This window comes from Leptodactylus fuscus, chromosome 3 (assembly GCF_031893055.1).
Source record: "Leptodactylus fuscus isolate aLepFus1 chromosome 3, aLepFus1.hap2, whole genome shotgun sequence".
NCBI classification, from domain to species: Eukaryota; Metazoa; Chordata; class Amphibia; order Anura; family Leptodactylidae; genus Leptodactylus; species Leptodactylus fuscus.
The window spans coordinates 242,748,857-242,773,293 of NC_134267.1; the positions used below are offsets into that span (position 1 = coordinate 242,748,857).

General features: G+C 53.1%; 1 protein-coding gene across 1 annotated transcript in view; it reads left to right on the plus strand.

The window, feature by feature from the left end:
- Positions 1 to 24,437, plus strand: part of IFT172 (intraflagellar transport 172) — a 78,683-nt gene that overhangs the window by 30,762 nt on the left and 23,484 nt on the right. The window contains exons 5-18 of the mRNA XM_075269382.1: positions 2,385 to 2,450; positions 2,536 to 2,615; positions 2,852 to 2,939; positions 3,161 to 3,375; positions 3,450 to 3,573; positions 3,868 to 3,963; positions 5,458 to 5,619; positions 5,769 to 5,822; positions 12,084 to 12,187; positions 12,542 to 12,627; positions 13,049 to 13,161; positions 18,299 to 18,466; positions 18,555 to 18,691; positions 18,827 to 18,934. Of these exons, the coding sequence (XP_075125483.1) occupies positions 2,385 to 2,450; positions 2,536 to 2,615; positions 2,852 to 2,939; positions 3,161 to 3,375; positions 3,450 to 3,573; positions 3,868 to 3,963; positions 5,458 to 5,619; positions 5,769 to 5,822; positions 12,084 to 12,187; positions 12,542 to 12,627; positions 13,049 to 13,161; positions 18,299 to 18,466; positions 18,555 to 18,691; positions 18,827 to 18,934 (1,601 nt within the window). The remainder of the gene's footprint in view (positions 1 to 2,384; positions 2,451 to 2,535; positions 2,616 to 2,851; positions 2,940 to 3,160; positions 3,376 to 3,449; positions 3,574 to 3,867; positions 3,964 to 5,457; positions 5,620 to 5,768; positions 5,823 to 12,083; positions 12,188 to 12,541; positions 12,628 to 13,048; positions 13,162 to 18,298; positions 18,467 to 18,554; positions 18,692 to 18,826; positions 18,935 to 24,437) is intronic.

Here is a 24,437-nt window from a genome sequence, read left to right on the forward strand (position 1 = left end):
TCTTCACTGACTATCCTCTGTGTCTCTCCTGTACTCTGTGTCTTCACTGACTATCCTCTGTGTCTCTCCTGTACTCAGTGTCTTCACTGACCATCCTCTGTGTCTCTTCTGTACTCGGTATCTTCACTGACTATCCTCTGTGTCTCTCCTGTACTCGGTGTCTTCGCTGACTATCCTCTGTGTCTCTCCCGCAGTTGTTGTCTTCACTGACTATCCACTGTGTCTCTCCCGCACTCGGTATCTTCACTGACTATCCTCTGTGTCTCTCCTGCACTCGGTATCTTCACTGACTATCCTCTGTGTCTCTCCCGCACTCGGTATCTTCACTGACTATCCTCTGTGTCTCTCCTGTACTCGTTATCTTCACTGACTATCCTCTGTGTCTCTCCTGCACTCAGTATCTTCACTGACTATCCTCTGTGTCTCTCCTGTACTCGCTATCTTCACTGACTATCCTCTGTGTCTCTCCTGTTCTCTGTGTATTCACTGACTATCCTCTGTCTCTCTCCTGCACTCGGTGTCTTCACTGACTATCCTCTGTGTCTCTCCTGTACTCGGTGTCTTCACTGACTATCCTCTGTGTCTCTCCTGTACTCGTTGTCTTCACTGACTATCCTCTGTGTCTCTCCTGTACTCGGTGTCTTCACTGACTATCCTCTGTGTCTCTCCTGTACTCGGTGTCTTCACTGACTATCCTCTGTGTCTCTCCCGCACTCGGTGTCTTCACTGACTATCCTCTGTGTCTCTCCTGCACTCGGTGTCTTCACTGACTATTCTCTGTGTCTCTCCCGCACTCGGTGTCTTCACTGACTATCCTCTGTGTCTCTCCTGCACTCGGTGTTTTCACTGACTATTCTCTGTGTTTCTCCCGCACTCGGTATCTTCACTGACTATCCTCTGTGTCTGTCCTGTACTCGGTATCTTCACTGACTATCCTCTGTGTCTCTCCTGTACTCGGTGTCTTCACTGACTATTCTCTGTGTCTCTCCTGTACTCGGTATCTTCACTGACTATCCTCTGTGTCTCTCCTGTACTCGGTATGTTCACTGACTATCCTCTGTGTCTCTCCCGCACTCTGTGTCTTCACTGACTATCCTCTGTATCTCTCCTGTACTCGGTATCTTCACTGACTATCCTCTGTGTCTCTCCTGTACTTGGTGTCTTCACTGACTATCCTCTGTGTCTCTCCTGTACTCGGTATCTTCACTGACTATCCTCTGTGTCTCTCCTGCACTCGGTGTCTTCACTGACTATTCTCTGTGTCTCTCCCGCACTCGGTATCTTCACTGACTATCCTCTGTGTCTGTCCTGTACTCGGTATCTTCACTGACTATCCTCTGTGTCTCTCCTGTACTCGGTGTCTTCACTGACTATTCTCTGTGTCTCTCCTGTACTCGGTATCTTCACTGACTATCCTCTGTGTCTGTCCTGTACTCGGTATCTTCACTGACTATCCTCTGTGTCTCTCCTGTACTCGGTATCTTCACTGACTATCCTCTGTGTCTCTCCTGTACTCGGTATCTTCACTGACTATCCTCTGTGTCTCTCCCGCACTCTGTGTCTTCACTGACTATCCTCTGTGTCTCTCCTGTACTCGGTATCTTCACTGACTATCCTCTGTGTCTCTCCTGTACTTGGTGTCTTCACTGACTATCCTCTGTGTCTCTCCTGTACTCGGTGTCTTCACTGACTATCCTCTGTGTCTCTCCTGTACTCGGTATCTTCACTGACTATCCTCTGTGTCTCTCCTGTACTCGGTATCTTCACTGACTATCCTCTGTGTCTCTCCCGCACTCGGTGTCTTCACTGACTATCCTCTGTGTCTCTCCCGCACTTGGTGTCTTCACTGACTATCCTCTGTGTCTCTCCCGCACTTGGTGTCTTCACTGACTATCCTCTGTGTCTCTCCCGCACTCGGTGTCTTCACTGACTATCCTCTGTGTCTCTCCCGCACTTGGTGTCTTCACTGACTATCCTCTGTGTCTCTCCCGCACTCGGTGTCTTCACTGACTATCCTCTGTGTCTCTCCTGCACTCGGTATCTTCACTGACTATCCTCTGTGTCTCTCCTGTACTCGGTATCTTCACTGACTATCCTCTGTGTCTCTCCTGTACTCGGTATCTTCACTGACTATCCTCTGTGTCTCTCCTGCACTCGGTATCTTCACTGACTATCCTCTGTGTCTCTCCTGTACTCGGTATCTTCACTGACTATCCTCTGTGTCTCTCCTGTACTCGGTGTCTTCACTGACTATCCTCTGTGTCTCTCCTGTACTCGGTATCTTCACTGACTATCCTCTGTGTCTCTCCTGTGCTCGGTCTCCGCACTCTTGCTCTCTTGGATTTCTCTGTTTGATCCCTTCATGTCCATGTCTTGCGTTCCAGAGTGCGGTCACGTGTCTCCTGTGGCCTCTAGAGAACACCGTCGTCTTTGGCTTGGCTGAAGGAAAGGTAAGTCTTCTTTTGTACCATCAGATATTTTGGGCTTGTCTTTTGACCCTCTGACAAGTCCTTATTCCGCCTCTGCCTCCTCCAGGTCCGTCTGGCCAACACCAAAACCAACAAGTCCTCCACTATATACGGGACGGAGTCGTACGTGGTGTCCCTGACCTCCAAGTGAGTATCACAGCTACAGAGGGGCAGAAGAGCCAGATTGTGAGAGACTGGGGGGGCGGCGGTGTACATATACATGCTACATGGTAACCACACACGCATGACGTCCTCACCGACTCCGGTCATGTCACCATTGCTGCCGTTCTCTGTTCTCCCTCCATGTCTCTCCTTCTCTCCACGCCGCCCCAGCGCTCTTCTTCTTACCCCAAGTCCTCCTGTAATGTTTTGTGTCCTCTCAGTGTTTCAGGGAAGGGGATCTTGTCCGGCCATGCTGATGGGACCATTGTGCGCTATTTCTTTGATGATGAAGGTTCTGGAGAGTCTCAGGTAAAGCCGTGTGCTCTCTTCTTATAAGATGGATGACAATACGATGAGATCTCCTCTACTGTAATCACATGGACCATATGTTTGGAGATGTCACGTGATTTGGGGTGGTTATAGCTGGTGGTGGGTGTTTGCCCTTAGGGTGTAGCAGGTATTTCAGGTGTATACAGGGTGCTCCTCTCTACAGAATACACACTATAACCTCTGTTTCGGGTTTCTTTCAGGGTAAGCTGGCCACCCACCCGTGCCCCCCGTACGCCCTGGCCTGGGCATCGAGCAGCATTGTGGCCGGGGGGTGCGATAAGAAGCTGGTGGCTTATGGTCGGGAAGGACAAATCATCCAGACATTTGACTACAGCCGAGATCCCAGTGAGCGGGAGCTGAGCGTGGCCGTCACCAGCCCCAGTGGGCAGTCTGTGGTGGTCGGCAGCCATGACAGGTAGGTAAGAGGGCGGTACATGTTCTCCTGTGGCTCCTCCCTCTCTTCCCTTCATCATTTACCTACCTCCACAGGCTGCGAGTACTGAACTGGAGCCCCCGCAGGGGATTGTGGGAGGAGGCCCGACCCAAGGACATCCCTAACCTGTACAGCATCACCGCCCTGGCCTGGAAGAGGGACGGCTCCAGACTCTGCGCGGTGACTAGACCTCCCTGCTGGGTCATGTGGGAGGAGCTACTGATGTGTATGATGATGTATGGGTGTGGCTAATGCTGGTTGCATGTGGGAGGGGCTACTGACGTGTATTATGATGTGTGGGAGTGGCTACTGCTGTGTAGATGTGGAAGAGGCCACGGCTGAATGTGGTGATTTGTGGGAGGAGCTACTGCTGTGGGTAGCAATGTGTGGGAGGGGCTATTTCTGTATTTGGGAAGGACTACAGCTGTTTCCATAGATGGTGCTAGTGACTAATACAGGGGTCCTCTCCCTCAGGGCACGCTGTGTGGTGGGGTGGAGCAGTTCGACTGCTGCCTGCGACGTACAATCTACAAAAATAAGTTTGAAATGATCTATGTAGGACCAAGTCAGGTAAGATACCAGAGTGACACCTGCACACCGAGCCTGGGGAGGCGGAGTTACCTATACACCAGGTCCAGGGAGGCAGGGACACTTATACACCAGATCCGGGGATACGGGGACACCTATACACCAGATCCGGGGGGGCGGGGACACATATACACCAGATCCGGGGGGACGGGGACACATATACACCAGGTCCGGGGAGGCGGGGACACCTATACACCAGATCTGGGGATACGGGGACACCTATACACCAGATCAAGGGGGGCGGGGACACGTATACACCAGGTACGGGAAGGCGGGGACACCTATACACCAGGTCCTGGGAGGCGGGGACACCTATACACCAGATCCGGGGGGGCGGGGACACATATACACCACGTCCGGGGAGGCGGGGACACCTATACACCAGGTCCGGGGAGGCGGGGACACCTATACACCAGATCCGGCGAGGCGGGGACACCTATACACCACGTCCGGGGAGGCGGGGACACCTATACACCAGATCTGGGGATACGGGGACAGCTATACACCAGATCCGGGGGGGCGGGGACACCTATACACCAGATCCGGGGGGGCGGGGACACATATACACCACGTCCGGGGAGGCGGGGACACCTATACACCAGATCCGGCGAGGCGGGGACACCTATACACCAGATCTGGGAAGGCGGGGACACATATACACCACGTCCGGGGAGGCGGGGACACCTATACACCAGATCCGGCGAGGCGGGGACACCTATACACCAGATCTGGGGAGGCGGGGACACCTATACACCACGTCCGGGGAGGCGGGGACACCTATACACCAGATCCGGCGAGGCGGGGACACCTATACACCAGATCTGGGAAGGCGGGGACACCTATACACCAAGTCCGGGGATACGGGGACACCTATACACCAGATCCGGGGGGGCGGGGACACCTATACACCAGATCCGGCGAGGCGGGGACACCTATACACCAGATCCAGGGAGGCGGGGACACCTATACACCAGGTCCGGGGAGGCGGGGACACCTATACACCAGGTCCGGGGAGGCGGGGACACCTATACACCAGGTCCGGGGAGGCGGGGACACCTATACACCAGGTCCGGGGAGGCGGGGACACCTATACACCAGGTCCGGGGAGGCGGGGACACCTATACACCAGGTCCGGGGAGGCGGGGATACCTATACACCAGGTACGGGGAGGCGGGGACACCTATACACCAGGTCCGGGGAGGCGGGGATACCTATACACCAGATCCGGCGAGGCGGGGACACCTATACACCAGGTCCGGGGAGGCGGGGACACCTATACACCAGGTCCGGGGAGGCGGGGATACCTATATATCAGGTCCGGGGAGGCGGGGACACCTATACACCAGATCCGGGGAGGCGGGTACACCCACACAGCAGTTCCGGGGATACGGGGACACCTATACACCAGGTCCTGGGAGGCAGGGACACCTATACATCTTTATGTCCCTGCGAGGTTCAGAACTGTCTCTGTGTCAGGTGATTGTGAAGAACCTTTCCTCGGGGACCCGGGTGGTGCTGAAGTCTCACTATGGCTATGAAGTCGATGAGGTGAAAATTATGGGGAAGGATCGGTTTCTGGTCGCCCACACGTCTGACACCCTGCTGCTCGGAGACCTGGTTACCAACCGCCTCAGTGAGGTATGACCAGACTACCGGACACCTCACACTCCTTCTCTGTACTACAAGGACGTATGATAGGCTGAGTGAGATATGACCCCATATTACCGAAACCTCCCACCTCTTACTCTGATACCTCGCACTTTATGTGCTCTCTCCTTCCTCTGCAGGTGGCCTGGCCCGGATCTGGAGGCAATGAAAAATTCTTCTTTGAAAATGAGAATGTAAGAATTGTCACTGACATACTACTACTCCCAGCAGACACTGTGCTGCACCCTCACATGCTACTACTCCCAGCAGACACTGTGCTGCACCCTCACATGCTACTACTCCCAGCAGACACTGTGCTGCACCCTCACATACTACTACTCCCAGCAGACACTGTGCTGCACCCTCACATGCTACTACTCCCAGCAGACACTGTGCTGCACCCTCACATACTACTACTCCCAGCAGACACTGTGCTGCACCCTCACATAATACTACTCCCAGCAGACACTGTGCTGCACCCTCACATACTACTACTCCCAGCAAACACTGTGCTGCACCCTGACATACTAATACTCCCAGCAGACACTGTGCTGCACCCTCACATACTACTACTCCCAGCAGACACTGTGCTGCACCCTCACATACTACTACTCCCAGCAGACACTGTGCTGCACCCTCACATACTACTACTCCCAGCAGACACTGTGCTGCACCCTCACATACTACTACTCCCAGCAGAAACTGTGCTGCACCCTCACATACTACTACTCCCAGCAGACACTGTGCTGCACCCTCACATGCTACTACTCCCAGCAGACACTGTGCTGCACCCTCACATGCTACTACTCCCAGCAGACACTGTGCTGCACCCTCACATACTACTACTCCCAGCAGACACTGTGCTGCACCCTCACATGCTACTACTCCCAGCAGACACTGTGCTGCACCCTCACATGCTACTACTCCCAGCAGACACTGTGCTGCACCCTCACATGCTACTACTCCCAGCAGACACTGTGCTGCACCCTGACATACTACTACTCCCAGCAGACACTGTGCTGCACCCTCACATACTACTACTCCCAGGAGACACTGTGCTGCACCCTCACATACTACTACTCCCAGCAGACACTGTGCTGCACCTGACATACTACTACTCCCAGCAGACACTGTGCTGCACCCTCACATACTACTACTCCCAGCAGACATTGTGCTGCACCCTCACATACTACTACTCCCAGCAGACACTGTGCTGCACCTGACATACTACTACTCCCAGCAGACACTGTGCTGCACCCTCACATACTACTACTCCCAGCAGACACTGTGCTGCACCCTCACATACTACTACTCCCAGCAAACACTGTGCTGCACCCTCACTTACTACTACTCCCAGCAGACACTGTGTTGCACCCTCACATGCTACTACTCCCAGCAGACACAGTGCTGCACCCTCACATACTACTACTCACAGCAGACACTGTGCTGCACCCTCACATACTACTACTCCCAGCAGACACTGTGCTGCACCCTCACATACTACTACTCCCAGCAGACACTGTGCTGCACCCTCACATACTACTACTCCCAGCAGAAACTGTGCTGCACCCTCACATACTACTACTCCCAGCAGACACTGTGCTGCACCCTCACATACTACTACTCCCAGCAGAAACTGTGCTGCACCCTCACATACTACTACTCCCAGCAGACACTGTGCTGCACCCTCACTTACTACTACTCCCAGCAGACACTGTGTTGCACCCTTACATACTACTACTCCCAGCAGACACTGTGCTGCACCCTGACATACTACTACTCCCAGCAGACACTGTGCTGCACCCTCACATACTACTACTCCCAGCAGAAACTGTGCTGCACCCTCACATACTACTACTCCCAGCAGAAACTGTGCTGCACCCTCACATACTACTACTCCCAGCAGACACTGTGCTGCACCCTCACATGCTACTACTCCCAGCAGACACTGTGCTGCACCCTCACATGCTACTACTCCCAGCAGACACTGTGCTGCACCCTCACATGCTACTACTCCCAGCAGACACTGTGCTGCACCCTGACATACTACTACTCCCAGCAGACACTGTGCTGCACCCTGACATACTACTACTCCCAGCAGACACTGTGCTGCACCCTCACATACTACTACTCCCAGGAGACACTGTGCTGCACCCTCACATACTACTACTCCCAGCAGACACTGTGCTGCACCTGACATACTACTACTCCCAGCAGACACTGTGCTGCACCCTCACATACTACTACTCCCAGCAGACATTGTGCTGCACCCTCACATACTACTACTCCCAGCAGACACTGTGCTGCACCTGACATACTACTACTCCCAGCAGACACTGTGCTGCACCCTCACATACTACTACTCCCAGCAGACACTGTGCTGCACCCTCACATACTACTACTCCCAGCAAACACTGTGCTGCACCCTCACTTACTACTACTCCCAGCAGACACTGTGTTGCACCCTCACATGCTACTACTCCCAGCAGACACAGTGCTGCACCCTCACATACTACTACTCACAGCAGACACTGTGCTGCACCCTCACATACTACTACTCCCAGCAGACACTGTGCTGCACCCTCACATACTACTACTCCCAGCAGACACTGTGCTGCACCCTCACATACTACTACTCCCAGCAGAAACTGTGCTGCACCCTCACATACTACTACTCCCAGCAGACACTGTGCTGCACCCTCACATACTACTACTCCCAGCAGAAACTGTGCTGCACCCTCACATACTACTACTCCCAGCAGACACTGTGCTGCACCCTCACTTACTACTACTCCCAGCAGACACTGTGTTGCACCCTCACATACTACTACTCCCAGCAGACACTGTGCTGCACCCTGACATACTACTACTCCCAGCAGACACTGTGCTGCACCCTCACATACTACTACTCCCAGCAGAAACTGTGCTGCACCCTCACATACTACTACTCCCAGCAGAAACTGTGCTGCACCCTCACATACTACTACTCCCAGCAGACACTGTGCTGCACCCTCACATGCTACTACTCCCAGCAGAAACTGTGCTGCACCCTCACATACTACTACTCCCAGCAGACACTGTGCTGCACCCTCACATGCTACTACTCCCAGCAGACACTGTGCTGCACCCTCACATGCTACTACTCCCAGCAGACACTGTGCTGCACCCTCACTTACTACTACTCCCAGCAGACACTGTGCTGCACCCTCACATACTACTACTCCCAGCAGACACTGTGCTGCACCCTGACATACTACTACTCCCAGCAGACACTGTGCTGCACCCTCACATACTACTACTCCCAGCAGAAACTGTGCTGCACCCTCACATACTACTACTCCCAGCAGAAACTGTGCTGCACCCTCACATACTACTACTCCCAGCAGACACTGTGCTGCACCCTCACATGCTACTACTCCCAGCAGAAACTGTGCTGCACCCTCACATACTACTACTCGCAGCAGACACTGTGCTGCACCCTCACATGCTACTACTCCCAGCAGACACTGTGCTGCACCCTCACATGCTACTACTCCCAGCAGACACTGTGCTGCACCCTCACATGCTACTACTCCCAGCAGACACTGTGCTGCACCCTCACATGCTACTACTCCCAGCAGACACTGTGCTGCACCCTCACATGCTACTACTCCCAGCAGACACTGTGCTGCACCCTCACATGCTACTACTCCCAGCAGACACTGTGCTGCACCCTGACATACTACTACTCCCAGCAGACACTGTGCTGCACCCTCACATACTACTACTCCCAGGAGACACTGTGCTGCACCCTCACATACTACTACTCCCAGCAGACACTGTGCTGCACCTGACATACTACTACTCCCAGCAGACACTGTGCTGCACCCTCACATACTACTACTCCCAGCAGACACTGTGCTGCACCCTCACATACTACTACTCCCAGCAGACACTGTGCTGCACCTGACATACTACTACTCCCAGCAGACACTGTGCTGCACCCTCACATACTACTACTCCCAGCAGACACTGTGCTGCACCTGACATACTACTACTCCCAGCAGACACTGTGCTGCACCCTGACATACTACTACTCCCAGCAGACACTGTGCTGCACCCTGACATACTACTACTCCCAGCAGACACTGTGCTGCACCCTGACATACTACTACTCCCAGCAGACACTGTGCTGCACCCTGACATACTACTACTCCCAGCAGACACTGTGCTGCACCCTCACATACTACTACTCCCAGCAGACACTGTGCTGCACCCTCACATACTACTACTCCCAGCAGACACTGTGCTGCACCCTCACATACTACTACTCCCAGCAGACACTGTGCTGCACCCTCACATACTACTACTCCCAGCAGACACTGTGCTGCACCCTCACATACTACTACTCCCAGCAGACACTGTGCTGCACCCTCACATACTACTACTCCCAGCAGACACTGTGCTGCACCCTCACATACTACTACTCCCAGCAGACACTGTGCTGCACCCTCACATACTACTACTCCCAGCAGACACTGTGCTGCACCCTCACATACTACTACTCCCAGCAGACACTGTGCTGCACCCTGACATACTACTACTCCCAGCAGACACTGTGCTGCACCCTCACATACTACTACTCCCAGCAGACACTGTGCTGCACCCTCACATACTACTACTCCCAGCAGACACTGTGCTGCACCCTCACATACTACTACTCCCAGCAGACACTGTGCTGCACCCTCACATACTACTACTCCCAGCAGACACTATGCTGCACCCTCACATACTACTACTCCCAGCAAACACTGTGCTGCACCCTCACTTACTACTACTCCCAGCAGACACTGTGTTGCACCCTCACATACTACTACTCCCAGCAGACACAGTGCTGCACCCTCACATACTACTACTCCCAGCAGACACTGTGCTGCACCCTCACATACTACTACTCCCAGCAGACACTGTGCTGCACCCTCACATGCTACTACTCCCAGCAGACACTGTGCTGCACCCTCACATACTACTACTCCCAGCAGACACTGTGCTGCACCCTCACATACTACTACTCCCAGCAGACACTGTGCTGCACCCTCACATGCTACTACTCCCAGCAGACACTGTGCTGCACCCTCACATGCTACTACTCCCAGCAGACACTGTGCTGCACCCTCACATACTACTACTCCCAGCAGACACTGTGCTGCACCCTGACATACTACTACTCCCAGCAGACACTGTGCTGCACCCTCACATACTACTACTCCCAGCAGACACTGTGCTGCACCCTCACATACTACTACTCCCAGCAGAAACTGTGCTGCACCCTCACATACTACTACTCCCAGCAGAAACTGTGCTGCACCCTCACATACTACTACTCCCAGCAGACACTGTGCTGCACCCTCACTTACTACTACTCCCAGCAGACACTGTGCTGCACCCTCACATACTACTACTCCCAGCAGACACAGTGCTGCACCCTCACATACTACTACTCCCAGCAGACACTGTGCTGCACCCTGACATACTACTACTCCCAGCAGACACTGTGTTGCACCCTCACATACTACTACTCCCAGCAGACACTGTGCTGCACCCTCACATACTACTACTCCCAGCAGACACTGTGCTGCACCCTCACATACTACTACTCCCAGCAGACACTGTGCTGCACCCTCACATACTACTACTCCCAGCAGACACTGTGCTGCACCCTCACATACTACTACTCCCAGCAGAAACTGTGCTGCACCCTCACATACTACTACTCCCAGCAGACACAGTGCTGCACCCTCACATACTACTACTCCCAGCAGACACTGTGTTGCACCCTCACATACTACTACTCCCAGCAGACACTGTGTTGCACCCTCACATACTACTACTCCCAGCAGACACTGTGCTGCACCCTCACATACTACTACTCCCAGCAGACACTGTGTTGCACCCTCACATACTACTACTCCCAGCAGACACTGTGTTGCACCCTCACATACTACTACTCCCAGCAGACACTGTGCTGCACCCTCACATACTACTACTCCCAGCAGACACTGTGCTGCACCCTCACATACTACTACTCCCAGCAGACACTGTGCTGCACCCTCACATGCTACTACTCCCAGCAGACACTGTGCTGCACCCTCACATACTACTACTCCCAGCAGACATTGTGCTGCACCCTCACATACTACTACTCCCAGCAGACACTGTGCTGCACCCTCACATACTACTACTCCCAGCAGACACTGTGCTGCACCCTCACATACTACTACTCCCAGCAGACACTGTGCTGCACCCTGACATACTACTACTCCCAGCAGACACTGTGTTGCACCCTCACATACTACTACTCCCAGCAGACACTGTGCTGCACCCTCACATACTACTACTCCCAGCAGCCACAGTACATAACACTGACCTGCAGGGGGCACTTACTTATTGACAGACTGACCTCCTCTCTATGACAGGTCTGCATGATCTTCAATGCAGGAGAGCTGACCCTGGTGGAGTATGGAAACAACGAGGTCCTGGGGAGCGTCCGCACAGAATTCATGAACCCCCATCTTATCAGGTGAGGGGGTGGGGCACCGAACCTGAAATCCTATTTATGGATCCCGGACCTCCAGGCTACTTCTGCACCTCCCACCTGTCATGTCATTTTGTTCTTAGATGACAGTACAGTTTTTGTCGCCACATCCGCCTTGTACCCTGGTTTTCTGATTGAATTATCTCCTGGGTTTGGTTCTTCCTTATAATGACTGCACATGTGACACTGCGCCTCCAGGATTGTCTACACCGATTACACCAACTGCGCTAACACATTAAACAAACTCCTCAGCGACACTGAGCACAACAGCTAATACACGTATACTGTACAGTATGACATAACCTATGTGATCACACCTGTCCCTTCTCTACATTATAGTGTGCGGCTGAACGAGAGGAGGCAGCGAGGTATGGAGGACAACAAGAAGCTGGCCTACCTGGTAGACATGAAGACCATCGCTATAGGTACAGTATAGAATACACTGTCCATACTGCTATAGGTACCTACCTCATATACTGACCGCACTGCTATAGGTACCTACCTCATATACTGACCGCACTGCTATAGGTACCTACCTCATATACTGACCGCACTGCTATAGGTACCTACCTCATATACTGACCGCACTGCTATAGGTACCTACCTCATATACTGACCGCACTGCTATAGGTACCTACCTCATATACTGACCGCACTGCTATAGGTACCTACCACATATACTGACCGCACTGCTATAGGGATCTGTCCGACTTGATCTTTCTCATTAGCTGTATGTGTGGTCTGATTGGTTGGATGATGATGATGGTGGTAGTATTAGTAGTAGTAGTAGTAGTGGCTATTGCAGTCTATAACGCCGCTTTCCTCCCTCCGTCCTCTCTTTTGCAGTTGATCTGGTGACCGGGTATAATTTGGGATCGGTCGCTCATGACTCCAAAATCGACTGGTTGGAGCTGAATGAGACCGGCCACAAACTGCTGTTCAGGGATAAGAAGCTTCGGGTGAGAGCTGAGGCTGCGCCGTGTCTGCCCCCACCTGATGCCCCATGTGTTCTCCTGCTAACCTGATGCCCCATGTGTTCTCCCACTAACCTGATGCCCCATGTGTTCTCCAGCTATCCCGATGCCCCATGTGTTCTCCCACTAACCTGATGCCCCATGTGTTCTCCTACTAACCTGATGCCCCATGTGTTCTCCTACTAACCTGATGCCCTATGTGTTCTCCTACTAACCTGATGCCCCATGTGTTCTCCCGCTATCCCGATGCCCCATGTGTTCTCCCACTAACCTGATGCCCCATGTGTTCTCCTACTAACCTGATGCCCTATGTGTTCTCCTACTAACCTGATGCCCCATGTGTTCTCCTACTAACCTGATGCCCTATGTGTTCTCCCACTAACCTGATGCCCCATGTGTTCTCCCACTAACCTGATGCCCCATGTGTTCTCCTACTAACCTGATGCCCTATGTGTTCTCCTGCTAACCTGATGCCCCATGTGTTCTCCCACTAACCTGATGCCCCATGTGTTCTCCAGCTATCCCGATGCCCCATGTGTTCTCCCACTAACCTGATGCCCCATGTGTTCTCCTACTAACCTGATGCCCCATGTGTTCTCCTACTAACCTGATGCCCTATGTGTTCTCCTACTAACCTGATGCCCCATGTGTTCTCCCGCTATCCCGATGCCCCATGTGTTCTCCCACTAACCTGATGCCCCATGTGTTCTCCTACTAACCTGATGCCCTATGTGTTCTCCTACTAACCTGATGCCCCATGTGTTCTCCTACTAACCTGATGCCCTATGTGTTCTCCCACTAACCTGATGCCCCATGTGTTCTCCCACTAACCTGATGCCCCATGTGTTCTCCTACTAACCTGATGCCCCATGTGTTCTCCTACTAACCTGATGCCCTATGTGTTCTCCTACTAACCTGATGCCCCATGTGTTCTCCCGCTATCCCGATGCCCCATGTGTTCTCCCACTAACCTGATGCCCCATGTGTTCTCCTACTAACCTGATGCCCCATGTGTTCTCCTACTAACCTGATGCCCCATGTGTTCTCCTACTAACCTGATGCCCTATGTGTTCTCCTACTAACCTGATGCCCCATGTGTTCTCCCGCTATCCCGATGCCCCATGTGTTCTCCCACTAACCTGATGCCCCATGTGTTCTCCTACTAACCTGATGCCCTATGTGTTCTCCTACTAACCTGATGCCCCATGTGTTCTCCTACTAACCTGATGCCCCATGTGTTCTCCTGCTAACCTGATGCCCCATGTGTTCTCCCACTAACCTGATGCCCCATATGTTCTCCTACTAACCTGATGCCCTATGTGTTCTCCTGCTAACCTGATGCCCCATGTGTTCTCCTACTAACCTGATGCCCCATGTGTTCTCCTACTAACCTGATGCCCTATGTGTTCTCCTACTAACCTGATGCCCTATGTGTTCTCCTGCTAACCTGATGCCCCATGTGTTCTCCCACTAACCTGATGCCCCATGTGTTCTCCAGCTATCCCGATGCCCCATGTGTTCTCCCACTAACCTGATGCCCCATGTGTTCTCCCACTAACCTGATGCCCCATGTGTTCTCCTACTAACCTGATGCCCCATGTGTTCTCCTACTAACCTGATGCCCTATGTGTTCTCCTACTAACCTGATGCCCCATGTGTTCTCCCGCTATCCCGATGCCCCATGTGTTCTCCCACTAACCTGATGCCCCATGTGTTCTCCTACTAACCTGATGCCCCATGTGTTCTCCTACTAACCTGATGCCCTATGTGTTCTCCTACTAACCTGATGCCCTATGTGTTCTCCTACTAACCTGATGCCCTATGTGTTCTCCTGCTAACCTGATGCCCCATGTGTTCTCCCACTAACCTGATGCCCCATGTGTTCTCCTACTAACCTGATGCCCCATGTGTTCTCCCGCTATCCCGATGCCCCATGTGTTCTCCCACTAACCTGATGCCCCATGTGTTCTCCAGCTATCCCGATGCCCCATGTGTTGTCCTGCTAACCTGATGCCCCATGTGTTCTCCTGCTAACCTGATGCCCCATGTGTTCTCCCACTAACCTGATGCCCCATGTGTTCTCCCGCTAACCTGATGCCCCATGTGTTCTCCCGCTAACCTGATGCCCCATGTGTTCTCCCACTAACCTGATGCCCTATGTGTTCTCCCACTAACCTGATGCCCCATGTGTTCTCCCACTAACCTGATGCCCCATGTGTTCTCCAGCTATCCCGATGCCCCATGTGTTCTCCCACTAACCTGATGCCCCATGTGTTCTCCTGCTAACCTGATGCCCCATGTGTTCTCCTACTAACCTGATGCCCCATGTGTTCTCCTACTAACCTGATGCCCCATGTGTTCTCCTACTAACCTGATGCCCCATGTGTTCTCCTACTAACATGATGCCCCATGTGTTCTCCTACTAACCTGATGCCCCATGTGTTGTCCCGCTAACCTGATGCCCCATGTGTTCTCCAGCTATCCCGATGCCCCATGTGTTCTCCTACTAACCTGATGCCCTATGTGTTCTCCTACTAACCTGATGCCCCATGTGTTCTCCAGCTATCCCGATGCCCCATGTGTTCTCCCACTAACCTGATGCCCCATGTGTTCTCCTGCTAACCTGATGCCCCATGTGTTCTCCTACTAACCTGATGCCCCATGTGTTCTCCTACTAACCTGATGCCCCATGTGTTCTCCTACTAACCTGATGCCCCATGTGTTCTCCTACTAACATGATGCCCCATGTGTTCTCCTACTAACCTGATGCCCCATGTGTTGTCCTGCTAACCTGATGCCCCATGTGTTCTCCTGCTAACCTGATGCCCCATGTGTTCTCCTACTAACCTGATGCCCTATGTGTTCTCCTACTAACCTGATGCCCCATGTGTTCTCCCGCTATCCCGATACCCCATGTGTTCTCCCACTAACCTGATGCCCCATGTGTTCTCCTACTAACCTGATGCCCTATGTGTTCTCCTACTAACCTGATGCCCCATGTGTTCTCCTACTAACCTGATGCCCCATGTGTTGTCCTGCTAACCTGATGCCCCATGTGTTCTCCCACTAACCTGATGCCCCATGTGTTCTCCAGCTATCCCGATGCCCCATGTGTTCTCCCACTAACCTGATGCCCCATGTGTTCTCCCACTAACCTGATGCCCCATGTGTTCTCCTACTAACCTGATGCCCCATGTGTTCTCCTACTAACCTGATGCCCTATGTGTTCTCCTACTAACCTGATGCCCCATGTGTTCTCCCGCTATCCCGATGCCCCATGTGTTCTCCCACTAACCTGATGCCCCATGTGTTCTCCTACTAACCTGATGCCCCATGTGTTCTCCTACTAACCTGATGCCCTATGTGTTCTCCTACTAACCTGATGCCCTATGTGTTCTCCTACTAACCTGATGCCCTATGTGTTCTCCTGCTAACCTGATGCCCCATGTGTTCTCCCACTAACCTGATGCCCCATGTGTTCTCCTACTAACCTGATGCCCCATGTGTTCTCCCGCTATCCCGATGCCCCATGTGTTCTCCCACTAACCTGATGCCCCATGTGTTCTCCAGCTATCCCGATGCCCCATGTGTTGTCCTGCTAACCTGATGCCCCATGTGTTCTCCTGCTAACCTGATGCCCCATGTGTTCTCCCACTAACCTGATGCCCCATGTGTTCTCCCGCTAACCTGATGCCCCATGTGTTCTCCCGCTAACCTGATGCCCCATGTGTTCTCCCACTAACCTGATGCCCCATGTGTTCTCCAGCTATCCCGATGCCCCATGTGTTCTCCCACTAACCTGATGCCCCATGTGTTCTCCTGCTAACCTGATGCCCCATGTGTTCTCCTACTAACCTGATGCCCCATGTGTTCTCCTACTAACCTGATGCCCCATGTGTTCTCCTACTAACCTGATGCCCCATGTGTTCTCCTACTAACATGATGCCCCATGTGTTCTCCTACTAACCTGATGCCCCATGTGTTGTCCCGCTAACCTGATGCCCCATGTGTTCTCCAGCTATCCCGATGCCCCATGTGTTGTCCTGCTAACCTGATGCCCCATGTGTTCTCCTGCTAACCTGATGCCCCATGTGTTCTCCTACTAACCTGATGCCCCATGTGTTCTCCTACTAACCTGATGCCCCATGTGTTGTCCCGCTAACCTGATGCCCCATGTGTTCTCCCACTAACCTGATGCCCCATGTGTTCTCCCACTAACCTGATGCCCCATGTGTTCTCCCACTAACCTGATGCCCCATGTGTTCTCCAGCTATCCCGATGCCCCATGTGTTGTCCTGCTAACCTGATGCCCCATGTGTTCTCCTACTAACCTGATGCCCCATGTGTTCTCCTACTAACCTGATGCCCCATGTGTTCTCCCACTAACCTGATGCCCCATGTGTTCTCCTACTAACCCGATGCCCCATGTGTTCTCCCACTAACCTGATGCCCCATGTGTTCTCTTGCTAACCTGATGCCCTATGTGTTCTCCTACTAACCTGATGCCCCATGTGTTCTCCCGCTATCCCGATGCCCCATGTGTTCTCCTACTAACCTGATGCCCCATGTGTTCTCCCGCTAACCTGATGCCCCATGTGTTCTCCCACTAACCTGATGCCCCATGTGTTCTCCCGCTATCCTGATGCCCCATGTGTTCTCCCGCTAACCTGATGCCCCATGTGTTCTCCCACTAACCTGATGCCCCATGTGTTCTCCCGCTATCCTGATGCCCCATGTGTTCTCCCGCTAACCTGATGCCCCATGTGTTCTCCCGCTAACCTGATGCCCCATGTGTTCTCCCACTAACCTGATGCCCCATGTGTTCTCCTACTAACCTGATGCCCCATGTTTTCTTCTGCTAACCTGGTGGTGCCCACTGGAGCCCCCGACCACTATCTGTCTACATGGGACAAGTAAACACGAGCCCTCCTGGATGGTGTAGTCCGTCCATGGAGCTGCCGCATATCCAGGTGGTGTTATGGCTGACAGGACTGCGGGGTCTCCTATTGTTTGTGGCCCCCTGTGTTCTCAGACTACAGGCTGCCCTTACACCACTCTCCTGTCCTGTCAGGCTGCTCTACGGATAGTTTTTTGTTTTTATCTGACCCTGCCTGTTTTGCAGCTGAACCTGTTTGATGTGTCTGACGGACAGAAGACGACCATCCTGAATTACTGCTCCTACGTCCAGTGGGTGCCCGGCAGCGACGTGGTGGTGGCGCAGAACCGGAGTAATCTGTGTGTCTGGTATAATATCGATTCCCCAGAGCGGGTCACCATGTTCCCCCTGAAGGTAATAGTGGAGCACAGGGGGCTGTAGTGGAGGGTGGTGGACACTGAGACCCCCACCCTAACATGTCTGCCATCTCTGACCTCCATAGGGGGACATTGTGGAGCTGGAGCGCAATGAGGGGAAGACAGAGGTCATCGTCACTGAAGGGGTTAACACCGTATCTTACACCCTGGACGAAGGGTTGATAGAGTTTGGCACAGCCATCGATGACGGAGACTATTACCGGTACGACTTTGGTCATGGTGACTGCAGGCTGTTTGTAGAGGTGATGAGGGGTCTGCTCTGGCCACCCCCATCCTCATCGTCATCATGAGTGTCCTGGTCAGACCTGACTGCAGCCTTTCCACCATATTCCCACAGAGCTGCTGCTTTCCTTGAGACGTTAGAGATGTCCTCAGAGACTGAAGCCATGTGGAAGAGTCTCAGCAAACTCTCCCTGGAGAGTCGACACCTGCACGTGGCCGAGAGGTGAGCATTGCACGGGGAGACACGAGGGAGGAGAGGAGGTCATAGGTGGGGAGGAGAGGAGGTCATAGGTGGGGAGCAGAGTATTAGAGGGGCAGACTGGAAGGATATGGGGATGTCAGAGATGGAGGTGTGGGGAGGGTGGTTACAGAGGCAGACATGGAGGGATGTGAGGAGAGGAGCGGTACAGAGGACCCAAGGAAGAAACACAAGATGAGAGGAGAGGTACAGGGGACACAAGGAGGAAACACAAGATGAGAGGAGAGGTACAGGGGACACAAGGAGGAAACACAAGATGAGGGGAGAGGTACAGAGGACACAGGGAGGAAACACAAGATGAGAGGAGAGGTACAGAGGACACAGGGAGGAAACACAAGATGAGAGGAGAGGTACAGGAGACACAAGGAGGAAACACAAGATGAGAGGAGCGATACAGGAGACACAAGGAGGAAACACAAGATGAGAGGAGCGGTACAGAGGACACAGGGAGGAAACACAAGATGAGAGGAGAGGTACAGGGGACACAAGGAGGAAACACAAGATGAGGGGAGAGGTACAGAGGACACAGGGAGGAAACACAAGATGAGAGGAGAGGTACAGAGGACCCAAGGAAGAAACACAAGATGAGAGGAGAGGTACAGGGGACACAAGGAGGAAACACAAGATGAGGGGAGAGGTACAGAGGACACAGGGAGGAAACACAAGATGAGAGGAGAGGTACAGAGGACACAGGGAGGAAACACAAGATGAGGGGAGAGGTACAGGAGACACAAGGAGGAAACACAAGATGAGAGGAGAGGTACAGGGGACACAAGGAGGAAACACAAGATGAGGGGAGAGATACAGAGGACACAAGGAGGAAACACAAGATGAGGGGAGCGGTACAGGGGACACAGGGAGGAAACACAAGATGAGAGGAGAGGTACAGGGGACACAAGGAGGAAACACAAGATGAGGGGAGAGGTACAGGGGACACAAGGAGGAAACACAAGATGAGGGGAGCGGTACAGGGGACACAGGGAGGAAACACAAGATGAGAGGAGAGGTACAGGGGACACAAGGAGGAAACACAAGATGAGGGGAGAGGTACAGGGGACACAAGGAGGAAACACAAGATGAGGGGAGCGGTACAGAGGACCCAAGGAGGAAACACAAGATGAGGGGAGAGGTACAGGAGACACAAGGAGGAGACACAAGAGGAGAGGAGCGGTACAGAGGACACAGGGAGGAAACACAAGATGAGGGGAGAGGTACAGGAGACACAAGGAGGAGACACAAGAGGAGAGGAGCGGTACAGAGGACACAGGGAGGAAACACAAGATGAGGGGAGAGGTACAGGAGACACAAGGATGAAACACAAGATGAGGGGAGAGGTACAGGGGACACAAGGAGGAAACACAAGATGAGGGGAGCGGTACAGGAGACACAAGGATGAAACACAAGATGAGGGGAGAGGTACAGGGGACACAAGGAGGAAACACAAGATGAGAGGAGAGGTACAGGGGACACAAGGAGGAAACACAAGATGAGGGGAGAGGTACAGGGGACACAAGGAGGAAACACAAGATGAGGGGAGAGGTACAGAGGACACAGGGAGGAAACACAAGATGAGGGGAGAGGTACAGGGGACACAAGGAGGAAACACAAGATGAGAGGAGAGGTACAGGGGACACAAGGAGGAAACACAAGATGAGAGGAGAGGTACAGAGGACACAAGGAGGAAACACAAGATGAGAGGAGAGGTACAGGGGACACAAGGAGGAAACACAAGATGAGGGGAGAGGTACAGGGGACACAAGGAGGAAACACAAGATGAGAGGAGAGGTACAGGGGACACAAGGAGGAAACACAAGATGAGGGGAGAGGTACAGGGGACACAAGGAGGAAACACAAGATGAGAGGAGAGGTACAGGGGACACAAGGAGGAAACACAAGATGAGAGGAGAGGTACAGGGGACACAAGGAGGAAACACAAGATGAGAGGAGAGGTACAGAGGACACAAGGAGGAAACACAAGATGAGAGGAGAGGTACAGGGGACACAAGGAGGAAACACAAGATGAGGGGAGAGGTACAGGGGACACAAGGAGGAAACACAAGATGAGAGGAGAGGTACAGGGGACACAAGGAGGAAACACAAGATGAGGGGAGAGGTACAGGGGACACAAGGAGGAAACACAAGATGAGGGGAGAGGTACAGAGGACACAGGGAGGAAACACAAGATGAGGGGAGAGGTACAGAGGACACAAGGAGGAAACACAAGATGAGAGGAGAGGTACAGGGGACACAAGGAGGAAACACAAGATGAGAGGAGAGGTACAGGGGACACAAGGAGGAAACACAAGATGAGAGGAGAGGTACAGGGGACACAAGGAGGAAACACAAGATGAGAGGAGAGGTACAGGGGACACAAGGAGGAAACACAAGATGAGGGGAGAGATACAGAGGACACAAGGAGGTAACACAAGATGAGGGGAGAGGTACAGGGGACACAAGGAGGAAACACAAGATGAGGGGAGCGGTACAGGGGACACAGGGAGGAAACACAAGATGAGGGGAGAGGTACAGGGGACACAAGGAGGAAACACAAGATGAGGGGAGCGGTACAGAGGACCCAAGGAGGAAACACAAGATGAGGGGAGAGGTACAGAGGACACAAGGAGGAAACACAAGATGAGGGGAGCGGTACAGGGGACACAAGGAGGAAACACAAGATGAGAGGAGAGGTACAGGGGACACAAGGAGGAAACACAAGATGAGAGGAGAGGTACAGGGGACACAAGGATGAAACACAAGATGAGGGGAGAGGTACAGGGGACACAAGGAGGAAACACAAGATGAGGGGAGAGGTACAGGGGACACAAGGTGGAGACACAAGATGAGAGCAGAGGTACAGTGGACACAAGGAGGAAACACCAGATGAGAGGAGAGGTACAGAGGACCCAAGGAGGAAACACAAGATGAGAGGAGAGGTACAGGGGACACAAGGAGGAAACACAAGATGAGGGGAGAGGTACAGGGGACACAAGGAGGAAACACAAGATGAGGGGAGCGGTACAGGGGACACAAGGAGGAAACACAAGATGAGAGGAGAGGTACAGGGGACACAAGGAGGAGACACAAGATGAGGGGAGAGGTACAGGGTACACAAGGAGGAAACACAAGATGAGGGGAGCGGTACAGGGGACACAAGGAGGAAACACAAGATGAGAGGAGAGGTACAGGGGACACAAGGAGGAGACACAAGATGAGGGGAGAGGTACAGGGTACACAAGGAGGAAACACAAGATGAGGGGAGAGGTACAGGGTACACAAGGAGGAAACACAAGATGAGAGGAGAGGTACAGAGGACACAAGGAGGAAACACAAGATGAGGGGAGAGGTACAGGGGACACAAGGAGGAAACACAAGATGAGGGGAGAGGTACAGGGGACACAAGGAGGAAACACAAGATGAGGGGAGAGGTACAGGGGACACAAGGAGGAAACACAAGATGAGGGGAGAGGTACAGGGGACACAAGGAGGAAACACAAGATGAGGGGAGAGGTACAGGAGACACAAGGAGGAGACACAAGAGGAGAGGAGCGGTACAGAGGACACAGGGAGGAAACACAAGATGAGGGGAGAGGTACAGGAGACACAAGGAGGAGACACAAGAGGAGAGGAGCGGTACAGAGGACACAGGGAGGAAACACAAGATGAGGGGAGAGGTACAGGAGACACAAGGATGAAACACAAGATGAGGGGAGAGGTACAGGGGACACAAGGAGGAAACACAAGATGAGGGGAGAGGTACAGAGGACACAGGGAGGAAACACAAGATGAGGGGAGAGGTACAGAGGACACAAGGAGGAAACACAAGATGAGAGGAGAGGTACAGGGGACACAAGGAGGAAACACAAGATGAGAGGAGAGGTACAGGGGACACAAGGAGGAAACACAAGATGAGAGGAGAGGTACAGGGGACACAAGGAGGAAACACAAGATGAGGGGAGAGATACAGAGGACACAAGGAGGTAACACAAGATGAGGGGAGAGGTACAGGGGACACAAGGAGGAAACACAAGATGAGGGGAGCGGTACAGGGGACACAGGGAGGAAACACAAGATGAGAGGAGAGGTACAGGGGACACAAGGAGGAAACACAAGATGAGGGGAGCGGTACAGAGGACCCAAGGAGGAAACACAAGATGAGGGGAGAGGTACAGAGGACACAAGGAGGAAACACAAGATGAGGGGAGCGGTACAGGGGACACAAGGATGAAACACAAGATGAGGGGAGAGGTACAGGGGACACAAGGAGGAAACACAAGATGAGGGGAGAGGTACAGGGGACACAAGGTGGAGACACAAGATGAGAGCAGAGGTACAGTGGACACAAGGAGGAAACACCAGATGAGAGGAGAGGTACAGAGGACCCAAGGAGGAAACACAAGATGAGAGGAGAGGTACAGGGGACACAAGGAGGAAACACAAGATGAGAGGAGAGGTACAGGAAACACAAGATGAGGGGAGAGGTACAGGGTACACAAGGAGGAAACACAAGATGAGGGGAGCGGTACAGGGGACACAAGGAGGAAACACAAGATGAGAGGAGAGGTACAGGGGACACAAGGAGGAGACACAAGATGAGGGGAGAGGTACAGGGTACACAAGGAGGAAACACAAGATGAGGGGAGAGGTACAGGGTACACAAGGAGGAAACACAAGATGAGGGGAGAGGTACAGGGGACACAAGGAGGAAACACAAGATGAGGGGAGCGGTACAGGGGACACAAGGAGGAAACACAAGATGAGGGGAGCGGTACAGGGGACACAAGGAGGAAACACAAGATGAGGGGAGAGGTACAGGGGACACAAGGAGGAAACACAAGATGAGGGGAGCGACACAGGGGACACAAGGAGGAAACACAAGATGAGGGGAGAGGTACAGAGGACACAAGGAGGTAACACAAGATGAGGGGAGAGGTACAGGGGACACAAGGAGAAAACACAAGATGAGGGGAGAGGTACAGTGGATACAAGGAGGAAACACAAGATGAGGGGAGAGATACAGGGGACACAAGGAGGAAACACAAGATGAGAGGAGAGGTACAGGGGACACAAGGAGGAAACACAAGATGAGAGGAGAGGTACAGGGGACACAAGGAGGAAACACAAGATGAGAGGAGAGGTACAGGGGACACAAGGAGGAAACACAAGATGAGAGGAGAGGTACAGGGGACACAAGGAGGAAACACAAGATGAGGGGAGAGATACAGAGGACACAAGTAGGTAACACAAGATGAGGGGAGAGGTACAGGGGACACAAGGAGGAAACACAAGATGAGAGGAGAGGTACAGGGGACACAAGGAGGAAACACAAGATGAGGGGAGCGGTACAGAGGACGCAAGGAGGAAACACAAGATGAGAGGAGAGGTACAGGGGACACAAGGAGGAAACACAAGATGAGGGGAGCGGTACAGAGGACGCAAGGAGGAAACACAAGATGAGGGGAGAGGTACA